We start from the raw sequence: 24,512 nt of genomic DNA on the forward strand, positions 1-24,512 counted from the left end.
TATTGAGAAAAATATTCTTTGATGTAAATGATAAAATTCTAATTCTCGACGAAAATGTCTGATGTATGATTCATTTTTATCGATATTTAATAAAAAGAATATTAAAAAAAATTACTTCTAAAATGAATTAGATAAAATTATAACTTCAGAAAAGGAATATATATATATATATATATAAATGAAAACATAAAAGAGCATTTGTTACGATAACGTTAATAAATCCGTCGGGTCAAATTTTCCATAGTCCATAATCTTGGTTCTTGTTTAGGGTTTATTCGTTTTCTTCTTCTAGGGATTTTGCTCTGTTCAACGTCTAACTTTGCTACCAAATTCTTTCTTTTTTTTTTTTTTTTTTTTTTTTTTTTTTTTTTTTTTTTTTTTTTTTTTTTTTTTTTTTTTTTTTTTTTTTTTTTTTCCTTTAAGACGGATGTGAGATCAAGATCAGCCATTCTTGTGCCAGCTTCCAACACCGTTTGATACGGCAACTGAATATGGAAGCTCGAGTTGGTGTAGTGGTCGAAGGAGGCCAGCAGGCTCTTAATTCTGCCCATGGAGCCGTCGTCGACGCCGGCGCCAGGAAGTTTTTGCAGCAACAAAGTCAGAACAAGTCGTCGTTGAATCAGCAATCGCAGATTGGCACCGTGCAGCAGCTTCTAGCCGGTGGTATTGCGGGTGCCTTTAGCAAGACATGTACCGCGCCTCTTGCTCGTCTCACTATCCTTTTTCAGGTCTGCTACTTCTTTACCGGCTTTTTAAGTACATCTCGGAAGGGTTTATTTATTTATTATTATTATTATTGTTATTTTTCTGAGTAAGGAGATCAGTGTCTAAAATTTCCTAGGAGAGTAGATGCTTGTGGGATTAGGACAGCAATTGTTTTGCTCCTTGTTTGTCGGTTGACCAGGGTTCTTTTATTGTATATATTCTTTCCGGTTTCATTTTAATAGGGGCCTGAAGATGAGGTATGATTAGGTATTAAATTGTTCTCAGGGCTTCGCTTTACTTAAGACTAGGTAGAAGCTTTGATTACATCATTGTGGGATTAGGAAAGCAATTGCATTGCTCCTTGTTTGTGGGTTGACCAGGGTTCTTCTATTGTATATATTCTTTCCGGTTTCATTACTAGGGGGTTGAAGATGAGGGATGATTAGATAATGAATTATTCTCAGGGCTTGGCTTTACTTTACACTAGGTAGAGTTTTGATTACATCATTGTTTTAATCTGGGGTTTTCTTGATAGATTAGTTAAGTTTTCTTGCTCTGTACTGGAATTAATTCAGTTGGTTGATTTCCTTGCACGGTTCAACTCTACCAGGTGCAAGGCATGCACTCGGATGTCGTATCGATGAGGAAAGCCAGCATATGGCATGAAGCTTCACGTATCATCAATGAAGAGGGATTCCGAGCATTTTGGAAAGGCAATCTGGTCACAATAGCTCACCGCCTACCTTATTCTTCAGTTAGTTTCTATGCTTATGAACAATACAAGAAGGTGAGGAATGAGATCTATGATATTCTTTGAGTTTCTTGGTTGGTAGTTGATGGCTGTGAGCATTCTAATATTTCTTATAACTGCCTCTTGTCTTTTCCCTCGTCTCTGCAGTTTCTGCAGTCAATTATTAGGGAAAGATATCAGGGAAATCCCAGTGCTGATCTTCTTGTGCATTTTTTTGGTGGTGGTTTGGCTGGAATAACAGCTGCCTCTGCTACATACCCACTGGACCTTGTCAGGACCAGACTTGCTGCACAGGTCAATTCTTGTTATTGTTGATGTTGCTGCTGGTGGTTGTAACATTTTGTTTTGGGGGGGATAAGAAATAGAAACTTCAATGGAAGGGTGAAACATACAAAAGGGGAAGGGGAAAAATTCCGAATACTGAATTTACAAAAAAAAAAACAGAGTTTTTCATGAGGCTATTTAAGATATAGTTGGTGAAGGTAAGTAAAAAAAATTTACACCAACCAAGAGCGTGAATGAAAATATTATCTTGAAATCTGTTGTAGGGGAGAGTTTCGTTTCTGGAGGTTAAGCTGCTGCTTCTTTCACCCTAAGCCTCCAAAAGTAGAATCTGGTCAACAGAACATATAGAGTCTCTTTCTCCCGTTTGAAGGGAGTGGCGATTGCCAAGCTTTTTTGGGTGTATGATTAATTGGCTTTTTTTGTGAGTTTTGCTTTTGCTTATGCCTGTGGCTCTTAACTTTTCAATTTCTTATTGAGAAGTTTGTTGTATCCCAAAAGAAAATGCTATTAGCATGGTATGTTGTAGTTATAACATCCAATCCTTGCGTACCTCTTTTTACTTTCTTTGAAGTAACCCTTTTCATATTTAATCTCCACAGAGAAGTACCATGTATTACAGAGGCATCGGGCACGCATTCCATACTATTTGCAAAGAAGAAGGTTTTTTTGGTTTGTATAAAGGACTTGGAGCCACCTTGTTGGTATGCATTATTCTAGTTATACATATACGTACATATTGCTTCATTCATTTGACTTAAACAGCCTTATGAAACTCTGCCTGGTACAGGTTGTTGGACCAAGTATAGCCATCAGCTTTTCAGTTTACGAGAGCTTGAGATCATTTTGGCAATCTCGAAGGTAAAAAATATATGGTTAGTTTATATTTGGGTGTACTATGCACTCTTTGGTTCTGTGCTTCCGTGTTTTGGCATAAATAATGATGCATTTGATTTGACACCAGACCTCAGGACTCCACTGTAATGGTCAGTCTTGCTTGTGGTAGTCTTTCAGGCATAGCATCATCAACAGGTAAGCGTGGTTTCTTCAATTTCTACTTATGCGTTCCCATCTGATGATGTGCTTTAGTGTCAGCATTTTGTGATGAATTTTCCATTGAATCGAACTGATAGAATTTGGGGTTTCCAGTGCATCATATTCACCTGCAATAGTATAATGCATTTAACTGATATGCTTAGCATGATAGTTATTTTGTTTTACCTGGATTAAGAATGGACTTGTTTGTCTTTCTTCCTGCTTAATTGAATTGTCACGGTTATTTCAGCTACATTCCCTTTGGATCTTATGAGACGAAGGATGCAATTGGAAGGTGCGGGTGGTCGGGCCCGTGTTTATAAGACTGGCTTGTATGGAACATTTAAATACATTGTGAAGACAGAAGGTCTTAAAGGTTTGTACCGAGGAATCTTGCCAGAGTACTACAAGGTCGTCCCAAGTGTAGGCATCGTCTTCATGACGTACGAGACTCTGAAAAAATTTCTATCACGAATTTCCACCAGTTCATAGCTGCTCTCAGATGTAGCCATTCTTCCATTTGAGTGCTTATTTTAAGTCACTTTATTAATTCCAGGCAGTAGTGATCAATGGTGACGAACAAATTGAGATGCATAGAAAATAGGATACTGGTCAATAGGGTAGAGTTTAGATCGTCCATTAGATTTTAATCGAGAAATTTTGTGGCGTTTAATTTTTGCTTGTTACTGCCAAGAGACTAGTAGTATTTTTATCTTGTACAGGAAGAGTTAACCCAATTGCCATTCCGATTACCATTAAAAGCTTGACATTTTTATTCCCATCTCGAAGAGCTACGTAGGCTTCATTGCACTGATTATTATTTTTGGTTTAGAATTGTCTGCTTATTGATGCGTGGCCATTGAATCTCTGTCTGTTCAGTTATTTCTTTCCATGATGTCACTTGTCGTGTTCTTCATTTATTTATATTGGTTTGCCAATGAACTCTTTTGGTGAAGCTGAAGACTTGTGAGATACGAGCTGGTTAAAGTTCGAAGTTCAGGTGCTTAAATCTCTCTCGCATATGTTCTTAATGTACTACTACTGTCATAATATCATCAGCTTTGTCCGGGATTTAGATCAGTGAAGAATCCTAATATTTTCTTGCCTCTCCTCGACTAGAACCTCCAACTGTTGTTCTAAGACATCTTTTATCTAAGAGGTTCATGATTGTTGTACCTAAATGCCACAGATTATTGTACGTATATGTTACAACTAAAATATTCTGATACTAATTGTTGTATCGTAAGCTGAAGCTAGTTTGATTTTACTGGTTGTGTAAAGTTTGATTTAAATGGCCGAAAGAGAGTATATGAATTTGAAGTGGAAGCATGAGCCCCACTCGAAAGCGTGAGAACTTACTTTTCAGGTCCAAAGGATAGCAATTACCAACCACAATATCGATCGCATTCACACACCCACGAACTAAAGTTAAACAAAGAGAAAAAGATTTACATAGTTAGAAGAAGTTTTCCTACATCCTCGTGTGGTGGCTAAACACTATAACAAAAAGCGTTTACGAGTGCATCTTTTACGCCCTTACACTACAAAGTCTCTTTTACAATGTTTATCCCAATTGTCTCTAAACAAACACAAAATGACAATTACTCCAAATCTCATAACAATATTAAGCAAACCTTTAAATTAATAGCTATAAGCCAGGCTCATACATCAATTCAAGCAATACTAATGTTAATGTTCAAGCATACCAAATATGTGAGATGAACCGTGGCAGGGCTGAAGGGCAAGGATGAGTTAGGAAGAACCAATCCAATGGGTGTTGAATCTGTGTGTGATACAATTTGGAGAAAGGGCAAGATGCAGGCAGGCAGCACAGCCAACCAATGCTTGAACGGCCATGATTCATGATGATGATGATGTTGTTGACTGGGACAAAGGCCCTGTGCTTTGCCATCTCACCAATGATGGTTAGCACAGACGAAGAACACTAAAGAAGAGGAAGGAAGCAAATTTGGTGGTAAGAATAGAATAATATTGAATGAAAGGGCCCTTCCAATTTAGACAGCTCTCTAAACAAAAGCTGATGATAACCAGACATCCAAAGTTTATGTTTGTTTCAAGGTTATCTTTTTAGTAGTTTCATGGATTTTCTGTTTACATGTCTATTAATTTACTTTTCATTTCATTTTATTTTGATATAGTTACTGAATTAATTAACTAAGCAATCGATTTTGTTAGATGAACACTGATTGCTTTTGTTCGATATTTTGAGGATTCTATTGGTATGACTAAGTTTAGGGGCATAACTTTGATGCCATGATATTGTCAACACCGATTCTCTACAATGGTATGAATATTATCCACTTTGTGCATAAGCACTCGTGTCTTAGCTTTGGGCTTCTACAAAAGGCCTCATACCAATGAAGATACTATTATTTGATTATAAATACATATCATTTCCTAAATTTGACAACGTGGGACTTTCATCCAACCAATTTATCTAAATTAATATAATTATTTATTTAATTAGAATGAATTAATAATAATTTATTTAAATCATTTGAATAGATAAAAGTTTATTAAATAAATGAATTATCTATTAACAAATTATTAATTAATTAGATAACAATATATTAATTATAACTAATTACTTTTAGTTAGCTTACTGATTTTCAATAATCAAAACTAATGACTTATAGATTATTTATAATAAATTATTGGACTAATTTTGATTGGGTCATTTATTAATATATCATAATTTTAAAGCACAATTAATTTAATTAATTATAGTTTCTATAATTAATTAAAATAAATTAAATATTCGCACATGTTATATAAATTAATTTTTTTATTATTTTATTAATAATTTATTGTAATTATATAACATTTATTAGTACATCATTTAAATATTCACTATTAATTTATTTTTATAATTTATTAAAATAATTTATTTGAAATAGTTATTAAGATTATGGTAAAATCAACCATAAATTTAAAAAATTAAATAAATTTTTAATTAATTAAAGTTATTGTTACCCCTTAAGCCCACTGTTATTAGATATTGTTGTCTTTGGGTTTTCCTTCCAGGCTTTAAAATGCTTATAATAGGGAGAGGTTTCCATACTGTGCTAAAAAATGTTTCGTTCCCCTCTCCAACCAATGTGAGATCTCACAATCCACCCCTTGGGGGCCAGCGTTCGTTTACACACCATCCAGTGTCTGGCTCTGATACCATTTGTAATAGTTCAAGTCCATCATTAACATATATTGTCCTCTTTGAACAGACACGTTTTAAATATTTGATACAAGTCATCCTATTCACAAACATTTACGAGACATTCTATTCTCAAGCATCTTACTTTCAAATATCTTAAACAAGACTTTCTACCAAACGAACTACAATTTTTTTTTGTAAAGAGAGAGAAAAAAGAGACCCCTTTGAAAAAGCAGTGAAGGGAAGAACAATAATAATTTTGTATGAAAAGAATGTGGCATATGATGATTCAGTTGGGCAGCGTAGAACAAAAACAATCATCAAACCAGCAGCTCAAGCTTATGATGGGTATCCACTTTATGCATTGCAATATTAAACTACAAAGCTTCTTGGGGAAACAATGGCCTTCAAACCCTTTTTAACTTCTAATCATAATGCTCGTAACTCCTCATACTTTTTCTCTTCTTCTCTTTCTCCAATCACTTGCTACTTCCCATTTGTCCTCATCATTTGCTTTCGTTTTCACGGACTTGTGTAATGATCGAGTTAGGATCTCGTAATCTGCATCCTCAACTTTAGGGACTTCAAAAATATGATGGGTACAGCTACCAGCCAATATTTGATTTGATTTTATTTCATTTGGCACTAATAATGTATAAATTTTTAGTCTTTGAGTTGAAGATTGCTCGAGTCTTATTATGTTGAGTGGAAAGTTGATATCAATGTCTCTCGAATAAGTAGAATTAGAGTTGTAAGTAAAATAGTTATGGAGAAAAGAAGTTTGAAAGTTTTTCTTTAAAAAAATCAAACGTGGCAATCTCACAGCCAAATGACACACTCCAACAATCATTTTGTGATGATTTGGTGGCTGACATGACACTTCAAGGGTTAACTTTGGATGATGTGGGTGATGACGTGGTAAAGCAAATAAACTATGGAACAACACATGGGGGTTGTTGTGGTAAAATAACTAGAGTATTGAAAGCTCGAGGTGAAACACCCGCTCCCTAGGATCTGAATTAGTATTTGGAATCTACGATCGTTTCAAACGTATTTGGTGCTATATACATAAATAATATATTTAACTTATATCAATTTGATTTGGTTCGTATCAGATTGAAATTTTTTTTTCTCTCCTTTACCAACATCGTGCATGGCAACGATGATTACGACAAACATCTCTTATTATTTTGATAACTATATTTTTTGAATTAATAAACATAATTCCTTTATCATATAAAGGGAACAAAAACACATCAAATGACTGTGAACTTATAAACTTAACTGAGTAGAATAATTTTTGTACTGATGAATAAATTAAAGCTAGGATTTTTATTAATTACCCATTGCGAGATCTAAGCAAGAAGATACTGAGTTCTTGACCTGGGTACTCGTCCGGGTTGATAAGATGAAATGACTCCGAGTCAGCGCTGCCCACCACGTGCTCATAATTAGCTCTCATGTACATAATCTCCTCTGAGTCCGACCCGAATCCAGATGGGATTACACCGGCTCCGACTGTTGTCGATTGCATTGTCTTCAGCATGGATCGGACCGGGTCACCGCCTTTTTTCCTGGCTGCGAACCCGAGTTTTCGGCCGTTGCAGGACATTGCCCAAATGGGGATTGAGCGGAGAGGACAAAACCCGAGTTCGACCCCGTTGTATTCAAGGGCGATTCGGACGAGTCCGAACCGCATTTCGTTGACGAGTTGGTGAGTCAGAATCGGTAACTCGAGGAGGAGAAACGGTTTGGTTCGTAGCCGGTCGTGTTGGACACAGAACCACATGTGGCCACGTCTGTGGCCGAAGATGGTTCCGATGACCATGGTTTTCGAGGGCCGTGGTGGGGCCACGATGGCAGTGGCGGCAGTACAGAATTTTGGTGTGACGCTGTCGGGAGTGGTGGATGGGGAATCTTGATCGTCGGTTGGATAGCCGTTGGTGGTGGTTTCAACGTCGTCGCGAAGCGAGGTGCTTAGACGTTTCTTGGGGGTGGCGGCGGAGGCTGTGGCTGTTGAGGTGGGGGGAAAGAAACATGGGAGGAGGTACCGACGTAGGGCGTCGATCTTGGCCATAATCCTTTTTGGGGTTTGGATTTCCGGCTGAAAAAGAGAATTTTTGGTGGTTCTTATAAAGGTTTTGATCCGAGAGTCTTATATATATATATGTATATATATGAAGCCAGAACTATGCAAGTAGCCCTTGATTTCCCACACTTGTCAACTTAGGAATTAACAGATGTCTTATCATGGATAATGAATGTTTTATCTATTAAAATACGAACAAATGTTTATCTATTGAATTATGAATAGTGATAATGAACAAATGGATTATCAAATCATTCCAGAGTTTCAATTGAACTATAAATAGTTCCATGTCCGGATGATAACGAATGTCTTATCTATTAAACTATGAATAAATGTCTTATTCACTAATAATAAATGTATTATCTATGGAGCAATGAACAAATATCTTATCTATTAAGTTACGAATAATGTTGTTATCGTTGATAACTATTTCTAAACCGTTCCAAAAGTTCAATCAAAATATGGTTATGGGGTGAAATTTGTGGCATCATCTACGAGTCTTCCTCACCAAAATACTAGAGATTACTGACAATATTTGCTAAAATCATCCCTAACCATTTCGGGTTAAGAGTATCAAATTTATGAAGTTTGGTTGGGTGCATGCATACACAAATTTATTATAGGTTGAACACTAAGGTCTACAAAATTCAAGAGATTTTGAGTCGTAAACTTCCCCTTCCTAATTCTAAAATTCAACTTCCAAAACTAAGCTCATCTTCCAAATCTGAATTCCCACCAGAAAACAGATTGAATCAAACAATCTAATCAATCATACATATGATAACAACTGCCAAACATCATCATTACATCTCCTCTTATCATCTAAAACCAGATTCTTCATCCTCCGACCGCCTTTCATTTGCCTTCACCCGCGGATCAACATCCCCTTCCGGCAAGAATCTAGTACCAACAAACCGAAAGTAGAAGAAATTCAAAGCTGCTATAACACCCACCACGTAGAAAAAGTAATCCAAGTGGTTTTTGTTAAGATCATTACCCTCAAGCCATGATGTTTTTGAATCCTCTGTTTTACTTACTCTGTTCACAATCCCCATAAGAACAGAGCTCAGATAGCTAGCCAACGACAAGCTTAAAAAGAATATAGCTCCGGCCACCGTCCTCAGACTCTCCGGCAATTGCGTCGTGAGAAGTTCCATCACAGAAATGGCTGCAAATGCCTCCGTCAAACCCGACAATGCGAATTCCGGTATCAACACAGAAACATGTAACGGCGAAACAAATGTTCTGTTCTCAATCGCAGAGTCTCGTCGGATCTTCTCGAGAATTCCGGCGACTACCATACATAAAACCGACATCATAATCCCAATTTCGATTCTCATTTTCATGGAGAAGCGTTTGTTGTGATGGGTTTTTCTTTTCATGAACTCAACGTATTTCTCGTAAATGTAAATCCAAAGCGAGAGTGCAATCATGGGTATTAAACTCATCCAAGCCGGTGGGATTTCGAAATGGGGGCCGAGAAATCTGTTCATTTGAATCGCTTGTAAAATCCCAAAAGAACCCATTTGTTGCATTGAAATGAAACACGAAATCCCGGCAGCCCAAATTGGTACAATACCCACAACGCATTTAAGTTGCTCCACTTGATGAACGGTGCATAATTTCCACTCGTTTTTGGACCTCCCCTGTTCGTCCAATTCCATGGAGGAATCAGTAACCATAGCGGCTTTGTCAAAAACCAAAAATCTATTGGTGTGTGGGAGCTTAGAGGAATCCATTGGAGGGTCATGTAAGTGATTTGGAGAGGGTCTTGGGATTTGGCGTTTGCGGTATGTGGCGATGAGGACTTTGGCCATGTCAGCGAAGACGCTGCCTTGGGGGATCCTGCAGATGTATAAGTGGCGGCCGAGGAGGAAGATGACGATGGAAAAGATGAAGGCGGCGGTGGGGATTGCGAAGCCGAGGGTCCAGCTGATGTTGGTTTGGATGTAGACGACGAGGGTGAGTGCTATGACCAGGGCTATGGAGAAGAGGAAGTACCACCAGTTTAAGAAGCTTTCGAGTTTGGCTCGGCCCTTTTCGGTGTTGGTGTCGAACTGATCGGCGCCGAAGGAGATGTTGCAGGGTCTAATGCCACCGGCTCCGATGACAAGGAGGCCAAGACCAAGGTAGAGGAATGCGAGTTGCCATGGTTTAGATTGTATGCAGTCGGTTTTGCCACTGCTGCATGGTGGTGGTCTCATTTCAGGTAAGGCTGCGCCTAAGGTCAATACTCCCATGCCCTATCATGAATCAATCCATGAGAATCCCTTCTCTTTAGCTCACTCAAAAATAAAAAAATAAAAATATCAAATTCAACATGTTCCGTTCTTATTCGAGTTCGAGCTGTAATAACTAAGCCTACAGATAATAGATATTGTTTTTTGTCTTCTTCTTTCGAGCTTCCTGTTAAGGTTTTAGTTTTTAAATGTCTCGCTTATAAATAATGTTTCGTTATTCTCTCCATCCGATATGAGATCTTACAATCCACCCTTCTTAAGATAAGTATCCTCACTGTCGCACCGCCCAGTGTCTGCCTCTAATGCCATTAGTAATAGCCCAATCATACAACTTTCAAGTATTTTCATCTTTGGATTATTGTGAGATCACACATTTGTAAGAGAGAAGAACAAAACGTTAAGTTTATTGAAACCTTGAGGGAAGCCATCTCACTATCCACCCTCCTTGGGGACGCTACCCACCCACCCTCATTGGAGTCCAGCGTCCTCTCGACGCTGGAGCACCGTCCTACGTCTCTTAAAAGGGAAGCCCAATTTGACAACATCTGCTACAATGATATGATATTGTCCAATTTAAGTATAAGCTCTTATGGCTTTGCTTTGGGCTTCTCTAAAATGCCTCGTACGTACCAATGAAGATGTATTATTTACTTATAAATTCATGATCATTCTACCCACCTAACAATGTTCAACCGTGTGGTTTGAGGGTTAATTCTTGAACATGCACGTGGTAAAGAGGGATTAAAGAAGAAGGAAAAGTACCAGGAAGGAGGCGATGGAGCCAAAGAGGAGAGTATAAAACCTTCCCAAATAAGTATCGGCAAGAAACGCCCCAGCGAGGGGAGAAAAATTGGTGGTGCCGCCCCAGATTTGGAACACATAAGCCGAATCAACATTGTCCAAGTTATACATGGTGTGCAGATAAAATATCAAATTGGCTATCAAACTCATGGACGCCAGCTTCTCAAACGTCTCATTTGCTTGCGTTTATTTGTTCACAACCCACAACAACAAAACTAATCACAACCCTGAAATCAAATCAAAGTAGAAACAACAAAAACAACACAACAAATTAATTAATTTTACCGAGTATGAATCTGACGGCTCGCCATCCGCCCAGCGGTGGCTTAGGAGAAGGATCCAAGGAGGAGCGAAGAGTGCCATTGTCCATAGATTTGCTCTTTCAATTTGCTTCTGATCTGGTGTGTGTGTGTGTGTAACTATAGGAATTCATTTGGTTTGCTACACATTTCTATTTTGAGGTGGTCTCACTACACCCTCTCTCAGGCTGCCATGTTGTAAGGGATTCCAAATTTTATATGGTGAGTTACCCTTTTCTTCAAATTCAACGACACATATACTTCTACTTCTAGGACTTCTATTAATAGTCATCCAACCCATCTCAATTCCTTTTGTTTTTGTCTTTGGTTAGGATTATGGGTTTAGTTCAATTGATTTGTTAATTTGAATTATGGGTTTAGTTCAATTGATTTGTTAATTTGAATTATGGGTCTAATTCAAAATGTCTTTTCAATTATGAATAGATAGCGTTAAAATTTTAAAATTAATTTGAGTATGCTATGGTCTCTGTAGCAATCGTCATTCGCCTATGATATTCTTACTCTTTTCTTTAAGAAAAATGGTTTGAAAAAAAGTTGAGTATTTTAAATACCATGCAAGTGATTCTATTATATTACACATTGGGATATATCGTATTTAACCTTTCTTTTATTGGTTATATCATCAAACGTGACCATATCGACTTGAAATATGAGGGTCATACCATCATTCTCCCTTATGACCATATCACCAAGTTTTCAAATGTCTAGTTGTGACCATATGACGAAACATTGGAGGGTCATATTGCCAGTCTCCAACGTGGTGGCATTTTTTACAAATTCGTGCTAGCATGCACCTTTTCTTAAAGCGTTCATATTAGTCTCAAGGCTAGCATGCATACATTATTTAAAACCACAGCTAGCATTCATCGTTCCATAGAACATCAGTCCCATAACTAGCCTCTCTACCTTATATAAAATAGTAACCGAGTATTCATATAAAAACATTCATCGAATCAAACATATAACGTTCCAACAATAAGATAATTTATCTTGATTGCGTCTTAATTAAACGTGTATAGAAGTGGCCAAAATCGGATGAAGGGTTTAAAAAAAAAAAAAAAAATTAGGAAACATTCAAAGCTTGGAGAATAATTATTTTTGAAAAGTCCACACGCCTCTATATTGTATTTTCTTCTATTTCCATGATCTTTACCAATAAATTCAACAGTTGACCTTATCAACATTCTTGAAAAAAATCTTTGTTCTTAAGTTAAATAACCAAGTATTAAAACCAATATTTAATGTGTCAAATGATCACTTCAATCACTCAAATTTCCCAAAGTCAACTGATCTAACAGATTTTTTATGTTCTTTTTTAAAAATAAAACCATTGAAAATTTCAAATTCTTTTGTTATAAAAAGGAAGATAGAAAGAACAGTGTTTGAGGAACATGGATAACGACCACATTGTATTCTTAATGGCTCCGATAATGATTATGGTATTTGCGTTTTGCGGTTTTAGTCGTTTCGTAGTAACTTTGTGCTGTAAATGGAGAGAATTGCAAAAGATGAACAACGGAGGTGCTGTTTATGGCGTCGGCGGCGGAAAAATTATCAGTGGTTGACCAAAATGGAAGTCCTATTGGTGGAACCAACTTCCCGGCTGGATGTGGCAACGTCGGCTCCTTAAACGCCGGTGGCGAGTTTCAGTACGATAGGATATATGGCGGAGGACCGGAGGTGGTTGTAGCGATGGTGGGGGAGGTTATGAAATGTCAATCTTGTAGTTCTTGCGGCTGCACCCACGGTGGCTCTGCTGGTTACTGATCATGATGTTTATTTAGTTTCATTTAGATGTCAATGTTGAAGCTTAATAGTGAATTGATAATTATGCAAGGCTTTGAGCTTAGTGCCATTTTGTTATGATCACTTCGTTGAATTAACATGTTTAGTGATAATTATGCATGATAGAGCAAGAATTAAAGAAACGGAATCCGTTTGGTTGTAGCTATTTCGACTCATTAATCTTATCGATCTACAAAACACCATAAGGCTAGAGGAGAAGAGATGTGGGGAAGTTCTTCGAGTTTGCTAGCATACAATTACTATAATCAAAAAATACTATCTTATGAGATCTTTTGGGATGCCAAAAGTAAAGCCATGAGAGTTCATGTTCAAAGTGGACAATATCATACTATTATGGTGAGTCATGTTCATCTAACACCGTGCACCCTTCATGGTAGTGAGCATCGTCACGGTTGCTGAATGCAAACGAGTAAGCACTCATTCTTCCACTTTGTGTGGGTAGATCCAAACAGAGAAAAAAATCGCGTGGGTTTGGTTTCTCATAAAACGGTTGTGTAGGGGTCGATTCCGTGGATTCAGTCACCCAAGACATGGTCGCCAGAGCAAGACGTGGGTGGTGAAGGAAACATGCAATCATCGAAAGTGAAACTTAGGCATAAGAAGAAAATCGGGCAAAGAAGACAAGGTTCACTGGTCGAAAGTTGGGTTGGATCTGGAGTAGATATCCACGCATGATGAGCCGATAACTAGACAATGGCTCGTGCACGGCTTCGTCCAACGACCCCTTTGTGCATTGCTCCACGACTAGACTCGACTTTTGGCTTAGCTTGGTGGATTATTCGGCTCGGTATAGCATATTTGGTACCGTTTCTTACGTTTTTTACCCTTCCGAAGCTGTTTTGATCTCATTGGAGGTGTTTAAGGTTCGTTTAACCCTCATTTGCTCGAACCAAGTTATTTAGAGCTATAAATTTGAATTAAGGGACACTCTTAACTAGGTAGGTTTTTGTCATGTCTTGATACGATCCCGTAGGGAGATATAAGTTAGAGTGAACGATAAGGAGTGCCTCAAGTCAACTTTAGGATTATCGAGTAACTTCGGCTCAGACCAATCAAGTAAGTGGCTCTACTATCCGTTTGGATAGAAGAATTTCTTTATGTATGATGACACGTGTCTAGTGGTTGTGCATGTGGCATATGTACTATGATATGTTAGGTTAGGTTAGACTTCGATATGCTACTGTAAAAGATGGTCATACTAGACCTTTTCTCTAGGTTGATGTCCACTTCTCTAGTAATGGTAGAACAACTCAATTAATTAGTGGGTGATTGTTTTTTCGAGCTGGCTAATTTTTTTATGCTGTTGTTAGTCTGTAAGACTATAAAAGCCAACCAAGTTGATCTATTTGTCAATGCAATTGATTTCAAAGCTTTAGTTTGTGTGTTTACAATATTTGGTATCAGAGACACATCGCAAGGCCTGATTGTGAGAAGAAGAAATGACAGTTTTTTCTTTAAAGAGTAAGCTAAAAAGATTCAAAATATGGCAGCTGAAATCAATTTCGTTCAACCGGCAATTCCTAAGTTTGATGGACATTATGATCATTGGTCTATGCTTTTGAAAAAATTTCTTCGTTCAAAGGAATATTGGTCTTTGGTGGAGATCGGAATCCCTGCCGCAGTAGAAGAAGTAGAGATTACCGAAGCACAACAAAAAACAATTGTAGACCAGAAGCTGAAAGACTTGAAGGTCAAGAATTATTTGTTCCAAGCCATTGATCGAACTATTATGGAAACGATCCTTAATAGAGATATTGCAAAACAAATTTGGAACTCTATGAAGTAAAAGTACCAAGGTTCCACAAGAGTCAAAAGAGATCAATTCCAAGCTCTTAAGAAAGAGTTTGAAGTCCTACCTATGAAAGAAGGTGAGAGTGTTGATGCATATTTTGCTCGAACTCTCACCATTGCAAACAAGATGAAAATTCATGGCGAACACATGACACAACGGGTGATTATTTAAAAAATCTTGAGATCAATGACCTCAAGATTTGACTATGTTATATGTTCGATTGAAGAGTCAAATAACTTAGACACTTTAACAATCAATGAATTGCAAAGCAGCTTACTGGTACATGAGCAAAGACTGAATGGATGTGTAAGTGATGAACAAGCACTAAAGGTGACATATGATACCAGATTCGGTGGAAGAGGAGTTGATCGAGCTCGTGAAGTTTTTCGAGGAAGAGGTAGGGGAAGAGGAAGAGGTAGACATCCATTCAACAAAACTACCGTTGAATGTTACAAGTGTCATAAGTTAGGACACTTTAGATATGAGTGTCCTCAATGGGAAAAGGAAGCAAATTATGCCGAGCTTGAGGATGAAGAAGAAATCTTGTTGATGTCATATGTGAAGCTCAATCAATCAAGGAGGAAGATGTTTGGTTCCTTGATTCGGGGTGTAGCAATCATATGTGTGCAAACAAGGAATGGTTCTCAGATTTTGACGAGGAGTTCCGACAATCTGTGAAGTTTGAAAATAATTTCAAGATGACAGTGTTGGAAAAAGGTAACATTAGATTTCAAGTTGCTGGAGTCACTCAGGTAATCACGGATGTTTTCTATATACCTGAGTTGTAAAATAATCTCCCAAGTCTTGGACAGCTGCAAGAAAGAGGTGTATCTATTTTGATACAACATCATGGAGAATGCAAAATCTAACAATCTCCTAAGTCTTGGATAACTACAAGAAAGAGGTGTATCTATTTTGATACAACATGGAGAATGAAAAATCTATCATCCCAAGAAGGGGCTTATTATGCAAACAACAATGTCTGTAAATAGGATGTTCATATTACTTGCAAGAATCATGCCACAAACCACCACTTGCTTGCAAACAATTATCGAAGACAACACTCATCTTTGGCACCGCAGATATGAGCACCTAGGCTTCAAAGGTTTGAAAACATTGCAACATAAGCAAATGGTGAGAGGGTTACCCCAATTGAAAGCATCGTCTAAAATATGCATAGATTGTATGGTGGGAAAGCAACATATGGATGCATTTTCAAAGAGAAGTTTATTGAGAGCAACACAAAGACTGCAACTGGTACATGCAGACATTTGTGGACCCATAAAACCTCTTTCCAACGGTAAGAAGAGGTATTTTATTCGTTGTCTACGCACAAACAGGGGTAGAGAGTTCACCTCTCATGAGTTCAACAATTTTTGCAAAACTAATGGTATCAGTAGACAACTTACTGCAGCCTATACTCCCCAACAAAATGGTGTAGCTGAGCGCAAGAACAGAACAATTATGAACATGGTTAGAAGTATATTATCAGACAAACAAGTTCCAAAGAATTTCTGGCTAGAAGCAGTAAATTGAACAATGCACGTGCTCAACCGAAGTCCTACAGTGGTAGTGAAAGATATGACTCTTGAGGAGGCTTGGAGTGACGTAAAGCCTAATGTTGATTATTTTCGAGTTTTTGGATGCATTGGGCATGTTCATGTATCAAACAGTAAGAGAAAGAAGTTAGATGATAAAAATTTTCAGTGTGTGCTTCTAGGGATGAGTGAAGAGTCTAAAACATATAAACTCTATGATCCAGTGTCCAAGAAGATAGTTGTTAGCAGAGATGTGATTTTTTAAGAAAACAAATCCTAGAATTGGGAGAAAACTAATGAAAAGCTTGACTTGATACCCTCGAATGAGAAGATAGTAATATAGAAGGAAGCGAACATGACCAAAGTGAGGAAGAATTTGTAGAGGAAACGATAGCAGAAGAAGAAGGGGAAGTTAGTATATCTTCCAGTGAGTCATCTGAATCAAATTTCTCAACATCTGAAGAAAGCACTCCCGAAGTGAGGAATAGAAGAGACCCATTATGGATGGAAGATTATGTGAGCGGGGGAAATTTTTTTGAAGAAGTTGAGCACAACAATTTAGTTCTATTAACCTCAACTACAGATTCGACTACCTTTGAAGAAGCTGTTCAAAGTTCAAAATGGAGAGAGCTGCAATGGACTTGGAGATAGAAGTCATCGAACGGAATGAGACTTGGGAGTTGACAGATTTGCCTAAAGGAATGAAGAAGATTGGAGTAAAGTGAGTTTTCAAAACCAAACTCAACAAAAATGACGAAGTTGACAAGTATAAGGCTAGGTTGGTAGCAAAAGGTTATACACAACAACATGGTATAGACTATACCGACGTGTTTGCACTTGTGGCTAGGTGGGATACTATTCAAATGATAATTGTTTTAGTAGCTCAAAATAGTTGGAACGTGTATTAGCTTGACGTGAAAAGTACTTTCTTATATGGAGAATTAAAAGAAGCCGTCTTTGTTGAGCAACCACAAGGTTATGAGAAAAAAGGTCAAGAATAGAAGGTATACAAATTGAGAGGACATTATATGGCCTTAAACAAGTCCCACGTGCATGGTACAGTCAAATTGAAGCACATTTTGTCAAAGAAGGATTTGGGAGGTGCAACTGTGACTATACTTTATTCATACAAACAGGAGATTGAGGTAAAATTTTGATTGTTAGTCTATATGTGAACGATCAAATTTTTACTGGTAATGATGAGAGTATGTTTGTTAACTTCAAGAATTCTATGAAACTTGAATTTGAAATGACGGATTTGGAAAAAATGAAATAATTTCTCGGTGTAGAGATTTTACAAAATCCTGAAGGCATTTATATTAGTTAGAGAAAGTATGCAAACGAAGTTTTGAAGAAGTTTAGGATTGAAAAAAGTAATAGTGTGAAAAGCCCTATTGTTCCTGGGGTTAGACTAACAAAGGATGAAGAAGGAGCCAAGATCAATGCTACCATGTATAAACAATTGATTGGAAGCCTTATGTATCTAACTGCAACAAGGTCGAATTTAATGTATATAGGGTCTCTAATGAGCAGATTTATGGCAATTCCTACAGAGTTGCATTTGCAAGCTGCAAAAAGAGTGTTGAGATACTTAAAAGGTACTGTAGATTTGGGAATCCTTTATCGGAAAAGGGGTAATGGAGAGTTGATAGCATATACTAACAGTGATTATGCATAAAATATAGATGACAGGAAAAGTACTTCTAGCTATGTATTCTTACTCAGTGATGGAGCGGTGTCTTGGTCCTCTAAAAAACAACCTGTAGTTACACTAAAGCAGAATTTGTGGCAGCTGCGTCTTGTGCTTGTCGAGAGGTGTGGATGAGGAGAGTTTTGGAAAAGCTTGTCATGTTCAAGACAAGTGTATCACTATGTTATGTGATAACAGTTCCACTATTAAGCTATCCAAGAATCCAATCATGCATGGACGTAGCAAACACATTGATGTGAAGTTTCAATTCTTGCGTGATTTGACCAGAGATGGAGTTATTGAGTTGAAGCATTGTGTCACACAAGAACAAGTTACAGATATTATAACAAAACCGCTGAAGCTAGATGCATTCATAAAACTACGTGAGTCAATGGGTATGTGTGCAGTATCTTGAGTAATCTGAAAGCATCCCTGCAATTAGTTGAGGGGAGAAATGGTTAAAGATGATCATACTTTTACTATGGTTGATGTCCACGGTCATAGAACTTTTCTCTAGGGTTGATGTCCCGTTTTTTAGGAATGGTAGAACCACTAAATTAATTAGTGGGGGTTGTTTTTTCCTATTTTTAGAGTTGATTAATTTTATGCTTTCTAAAGTTGTTAGTAAGACTATAAAAGCCAACCAAGTTGATTTATTTGTCAATGTAATTGATTTCAAAGCTTTAGTTTGTGTGTTTACCACAGCTATGACATGTCATGATGTGTTTAAAATAAGAAAATCTATGATGCACAACCCCTATGCCATGATTTGAAAGAAATAATTTATAAGAGTTTATGTATGCATAATTATAGAGTTTAATATGTGTTCAAAAAATGGGGGTTGTCTTGCATTGTTTATTACAATTGATGGAAAGTATAGAGATCTCATGCATAATTGTATGTTCATGTGTTTCGGGATACTTCCTCTTTATGATGAATACAGATGCGACACCACGAGATTGAAATGATTATCATGTTTACCATGATGCTACGACGATCAAAATTCCCTCTGGGTGTTCGGCAACAGCCCAACGCGTGATAGCCTAACCAACAGGCCTGGCGGGCCACGCTCGCACGTATAGGTTGTATGTAAAGAAGTACTATACATCCAACTTATCCTTGGAAAGTTACCTAAGAGAATGAAATGAAATGATGTTCTAAAAGATAGGTCCTCATGTTGCATGTGATTGCATTTCTGACCTCGGGCTCACTTACTGAGTATTTCTTAAAATACTCAAGTTTTGTATTATTCTTATATTTCAAGCAAAGATAAGGCACCCTTGTACTGATGACAGAGGCGTCGCATTGATCTATCTCTTAACAGCGTCTAAATACTATAAACACGTGTTTTCAACTCAAATTCTATGTTTGTAGCATCTAGGTGCTAACCTTCCATGTCTCATTTACTACCTTTCTATCCTATTTTATTTTTCACATCTAGTCTCGAATTTAGATTTAGGATCAATGTTGACTTCTTCTTCTTATTATTATTATTATTATTATTTTTTGTTAGTTCGACGTTTTTAGTCGATAGTACATGTTGAAAAAGATATATATTATTATTATTATTTTTTTAACTTGTTTGTTTACCAAGTTGGTCAACCTTAATTTTCTTTTTTGTCAACCCATGATTGGGATCTCCATTTTCTTACAATATGGAAGCTATGTTCCCATTATAGAAAACCTAACCAGATAATTGGATAACAATATCTTTAATAATATTATTGCTAATTATGAAAGTGCAATCAATACCACCTTTAAAAATTCACCCAACAAATTGTTTTTCTAGAAGTTCTTCCCTCAAATACATACAAAACTAAACATAAATAAAGTCAACTAAACCAATCAAATGTGTGTCTAAAACCATTGCACAAACCCTATTGTCATTTCCACACAAAAAAAAAAAAATGTCAGAATTGAAACAGAAGGTCAAAGATTGTGTACAAAAGAACACCAAAGATTTTCAAACACTGAACAATTTGAGCTCAGCCATTCCCCCACGTCTTCTTTTTGGCTATATAACACACCAAAAGTAAGAGAACTTCAATTCTTTGAAATATGGTTCGAACAGCATACATTGTCTTGCCCATTGTCGGGGCTTTTATCATTTGTTTTGTCATGTTGCTGTCGTGTTTGCTTTGCCGGAGGAGAGTTTCTAAGGGAGATGCTAGCAGGGGGAGAAAAAGTGGAAGTTATGTTGAAGGTGGCAATAGAATTGGAATAGTTGTGGATGATGGGAGCTATGTGGGTACAACACCCATGTTTAACGGTGGTTATGGAGGTTGGGGTTGGGATTGGACTTTTAGTAGTGTAGGAGATACAGGCAACGGCAATGACGGAGGAGGTTGTGATGTCGGTGGAGGTGGTGGGGATTCTGAAGTTGGTGGTCGAGGCAGTGATGTCGGTCGAGGTGATGGAGTTGGGTGTGGAAATGGAGACGGCAACGGAGCGAGTTTTCACGAGGCAGGTGGTGGAGATGGTGGTGTAGCGAGCTCTTTCGACGAATGTGGTGGTGGAGGTGGGACTGTTTCTGATCATGGAGGTGGTGGGAGTTTTCACATGGATGGTGGGCATTCTAATTTTGGAGGTGGAGCAAGTTCTCACGGTGGAGGTGGTGACGGAGCCAGTCATGATCACGGCGGAGGTGGTGGCGGAGCAAGTTATGACCACGGCGGAGGTGGAGGGGTTTCTGATTATGGAGGTGGTGGAGGGGGTTTTGATTTTGGAGGGGGCGGAGGATCATCCTTTTGGTGACAATTTGATATTCGTTGTAGCATAAATTTGATATTCAAAGATACTTCAAATCCCGCTCCATTCATTATTAGATAGTTTAAGGTGGTTTTTTTAATATATTTTAAGATTTATTTACGCTAATTATGACCGTAAAGCATAAATGGTAGTTAATTATAATCATAAAATATGAAAGTTACCATTCTTGAAATGCTTCCGGCAAGATAATAGTTTTAATTGTGAAGCTATATAAAAGGATAAAGTATACATAGTGGTTAATGTTATCTTTGTAAAGTAGATTTAGAAAATGTATTAAAATGAGCATTTGTGCTTCTTTTTAGCCAATAACTAAATTTCTTTGCAATTGCATGTACGTTAGGTTGCATGTGGAATCATTGAAACTTAACGTGATCAATTTTGCTTATAAAGTGATTCGAATCTCAAACAAGTGTTTTTGCTTAGAACATAGTGTTCTTACTTCTCTCCTGCAATTCTTTATAGTTTGGATTGTATGTTTAGAATTATTCAAGCTAGAAATTGCTAGAGAAGTAATTCGAATCTCAAACAAATATTCTTGTTTTAAGATATTTGATCAACATCGTAATCTGAATAATTTAGGAATAATCTAAATTAGCTACGAAAGGAATTGGAGAGACCAAGTAAAACACCCAATTAGATGAATGTTAATTAAGATAGTCAAAGGTTGTGGGCAAACGTTACAAGTTTTTGAAAGTTCAAAGCATTTGACTTGGGTTTAACAGGTCAAACATTTGCCATGATTTTGGTTCCTATAAATTACAACCCACAATAACAGTTCATTGATGCAAGAGATATCCAATTGAGAGGCAAGATGGTTCCAACAGCAGTATTCATCATCCTACCCGTTGTCTTCGTTTCCCTCTGGATTACTATATGTGTGTTGAGTATTATTTGTCGGAGCAGAGTTTCTAATGGCAAAGTTAGCGGCGGTGATGTTGGTGCTTATGATGGGAACCAAGTCAATATAGATATTGATGACGGTGGTAGCGGCGGATTTAACCACGACAACAACAATGGATGGGGCAGTGACGCTGGAGGTGGCGGCTATGACTTTGGTGGGGGAGGAGGATATGACTTTGGAGGTGGAGGTGGAGGCGGCGGAGGTGGAGGATGTGACTTTGGAGGTGGTGGTGGTGGCGGCGGCGGTGGCGGAGGTGGGGGAGGAGGAGGAGGGTGTGATTCTGGAGGCGGCGGTGGTGGAGGCTCATCTGGCTATTGACCACGGCAAAGAAGGATTTGGTTCGCAGAAACAAGATCATAATTCTTTTATTTCTCAAAAGTTCAATTTGTTCATTTGTACGAGTTAATCAATTGTTCATTTGTACGAGTTAATTGATTAAGATATTCGTAAAGAGAGTGTCTTTCACTTATATATATTCATGATCTTCTCCTTAATTAGTCGGTATAGGACTCAAATGCTCTTCAACAATCCTCCCCAAAGTATACCACGTAGAGCTTCCTTTGAGATTTTGTTCTCTAGAGCCCTCAAACAAATTACGACATTTGTTCAACATTTGAGTCACTGTGACTATATCTTCGAGACACACAACTTATTTGTTCGACACTCCAAGGTTTTATTGACATGATTAAGTTAAGATAAAAGCATGACTCTCATACCATGTTATGAGCAACGACCCTCCACATTATATGACATTGTCCATTTTGAGTATAGATTTTCATGGTTTTACTTTTGATTTCCTCAAAAGACTTCGTACCAATAGAGATAGTGTCCCTCACTTATATACTCATGATATTCCCCTTAATTAGTCAATGTGGAACTCTAACATTTGGTATCAGACTCGTACATCTCCTAGTCAGATGTGATTCGGGGACGAACTAAGGTAGAAGCTAATGAACATGTGACACACAAGTAAAGGAATTGTACATGAATGAACTGAGATTACATCCAAATGAGAGTGAATCGGAGGATAGGATATATAACTAAGAAAGATTTAAAAAAAAAAATGAAAGTTACTATCTAGATTAACAAGATTTTTTTTTTTTTTTTAATATCTCAATTGTAGAAACGTCATGATTAAGCATGTGTATTACTTGGAACAATTTTATATGGGAGCATTTGGAATTACTCACGTACTTACCCTATATGAGAAGGATTCAATTTCATCCCGTAGCGTGATGGAACTTTATACCACTCATGGTATATGATACCCTTAAATCATTTTGTAACGAGTTATTACTTATATTGGTATGTTATAATTGAACATGCTCTCCCGTATATCAGCCTGTTAGGTTGAATTTAATGACGGTGGCAATAAATGAAGGGAAGAAAGGCAGAGCGAAGACCTGGAGTCTTGGTCTTCCCTAAGTCAACTCGGCTCTTTCCTTCTGGCTATAAACCTGCCCATCCAGGAGCCCTCTAACCAGATAATCTTGGCGCCGGGGCTCACAAAGACCGTCTCCCATGTCCATCCAAACCACTCTAAACTATTATTCCGACGATCATGTTTACACCTGTCAGGCTGCAAGACTTCCAGCATTGGTAACCGATTCCGATGCCATATCTGCTCCGTCGACGTCCACATCTACTGCCTCGATTGCCCACCTCAATTATCCTCCTTCCTCCACACTCACTCCCTAGCTCTCTTGCCCTGTATGGACCATCGGAGCTGCGACGTTTGTCGTGAACGCATCGATGGCTTGTTCTACCGATGCGGTAGCTGTGACTTCGATGTGCACCCACTTTGCACCCAACTCCCTGAGCAGCTCCACATCGACAAACGCCATAAGCTCAGGCTCCACAAGCTCTCCTCTGGCCGTTGTTCTGTTTGCGAATCGGATTGTTCTTCTCTCTGGGTCTACAGCTGCAATGTTTGTCCAGTCAATATCCATCCCCAATGCATCCTCAAGCCGTATGGTCCGCGCCCGAGTGAGAACCCGGCTGTCCCGCCGTAGGATTCTCGCTCAATACCATATGGGCACGCGCCGTCTGGGTTTGGCGGTTATGGTTATGCAGGAGGAGGAGGTGGAGGCCATTCTTCCCATGGGAGATTTCCGAATTCTGTTCAATTCCCACCCAATAATTAGGGCCATTTTTCTCATTTGAGATTTTCGAAGGGACATTCTAGTTATGGTACTCAACCTAAGTCTTACGGATCTGTTCAATTTCCACACAACAATCCGAGCCATTCTCCCCATTGGGAATTTCAAAATTTCCATTCTAGTTATCCGACTCAACATAATTCTTATGAATTTGTTCAATTCCCACAAAACAATTTGGGTCATTCTTCCCCTTGGAGATTTCCAAAATTTCGTTCTAGTTATCTAACTCAACCTAATTCTTACAGATCTATTCAATTCCCACAAAACAATCCGTGTCCGAGGGCAATTTATGGCGGACAGACATCGTCACCGTCGTTGTCTCTCTGGGGATCGATGTTCGGGGCTACAATGATTTCTTCTTTGGTTGAAAATTTAACAGTAGGCACTGTTACTGCCTTTATTTTTGGTTCCACTGGTTTCTAATTCTTCATCTAATTAGTGTGCTTTGTTTATCCTCTTAAA

The 24,512-nt window shown here is 37.9% G+C and overlaps 4 protein-coding genes across 4 annotated transcripts; 2 read left to right on the top strand and 2 right to left on the bottom strand.

Moving 5' to 3' along the window:
• The first annotated feature begins 217 nt into the window (after positions 1-217).
• Positions 218-3,561, top strand: LOC111466252 (mitochondrial substrate carrier family protein B-like). The gene is made up of 8 exons (XM_023110860.1): positions 218-337; positions 405-728; positions 1,316-1,492; positions 1,604-1,750; positions 2,341-2,442; positions 2,529-2,599; positions 2,703-2,770; positions 3,024-3,561. The coding sequence occupies exons 2-8, from the start codon at positions 492-494 to the stop codon at positions 3,263-3,265; spliced, it is 1,044 nt and encodes a 347-aa protein (XP_022966628.1). The 5' UTR covers positions 218-337; positions 405-491; the 3' UTR covers positions 3,266-3,561.
• Positions 3,562-7,259: 3,698 nt separating this feature from the next.
• On the bottom strand, positions 7,260-8,063 carry LOC111466214 (protein MIZU-KUSSEI 1-like). The gene has a single exon (XM_023110803.1). It carries the CDS (start codon positions 8,020-8,022, stop codon positions 7,285-7,287), a length of 738 nt encoding a protein of 245 aa, XP_022966571.1. The 5' UTR covers positions 8,023-8,063; the 3' UTR covers positions 7,260-7,284.
• Positions 8,064-8,712: 649 nt separating this feature from the next.
• Positions 8,713-11,174, bottom strand: LOC111466257 (protein NRT1/ PTR FAMILY 2.8-like). Its single transcript, XM_023110864.1, has 2 exons — positions 11,037-11,174; positions 8,713-10,277 (listed from the first exon to the last, which is right to left on the bottom strand). The coding sequence occupies exon 2, from the start codon at positions 10,272-10,274 to the stop codon at positions 8,853-8,855; it is 1,422 nt and encodes a 473-aa protein (XP_022966632.1). The 5' UTR covers positions 10,275-10,277; positions 11,037-11,174; the 3' UTR covers positions 8,713-8,852.
• A 9,115-nt stretch (positions 11,175-20,289) lies between these two features.
• Positions 20,290-22,054, top strand: LOC111466258 (loricrin-like). The gene is made up of 2 exons (XM_023110865.1): positions 20,290-21,056; positions 21,713-22,054. Exon 1 carries the CDS (start codon positions 20,340-20,342, stop codon positions 20,973-20,975), a length of 636 nt encoding a protein of 211 aa, XP_022966633.1. The 5' UTR covers positions 20,290-20,339; the 3' UTR covers positions 20,976-21,056; positions 21,713-22,054.
• Positions 22,055-24,512: the final 2,458 nt, after the last annotated feature.

This window comes from Cucurbita maxima, unplaced genomic scaffold (genome assembly GCF_002738345.1).
Source record: "Cucurbita maxima cultivar Rimu unplaced genomic scaffold, Cmax_1.0 Cma_Scf00030, whole genome shotgun sequence".
Taxonomy (NCBI): Eukaryota; Viridiplantae; Streptophyta; class Magnoliopsida; order Cucurbitales; family Cucurbitaceae; genus Cucurbita; species Cucurbita maxima.

Excerpts from the sequence above, each read along its gene's own strand:
- LOC111466252 (XM_023110860.1), top strand. The coding sequence starts at position 492 with ATGGAAGCTCGAGTTGGTGTAGTGGTCGAAGGAGGCCAGCAGGCTCTT. Across the intron at positions 2,443-2,528 it reads GACTTGGAGCCACCTTGTTG|GTTGTTGGACCAAGTATAGC; the intron begins GTATGCATTATT and ends TGCCTGGTACAG. Across the intron at positions 2,600-2,702 it reads TCATTTTGGCAATCTCGAAG|ACCTCAGGACTCCACTGTAA; the intron begins GTAAAAAATATA and ends ATTTGACACCAG.
- LOC111466214 (XM_023110803.1), bottom strand. The coding sequence starts at position 8,022 with ATGGCCAAGATCGACGCCCTACGTCGGTACCTCCTCCCATGTTTCTTT.
- LOC111466258 (XM_023110865.1), top strand. The coding sequence starts at position 20,340 with ATGTTGCTGTCGTGTTTGCTTTGCCGGAGGAGAGTTTCTAAGGGAGAT.
- LOC111466257 (XM_023110864.1), bottom strand. The coding sequence starts at position 10,274 with ATGGGAGTATTGACCTTAGGCGCAGCCTTACCTGAAATGAGACCACCA.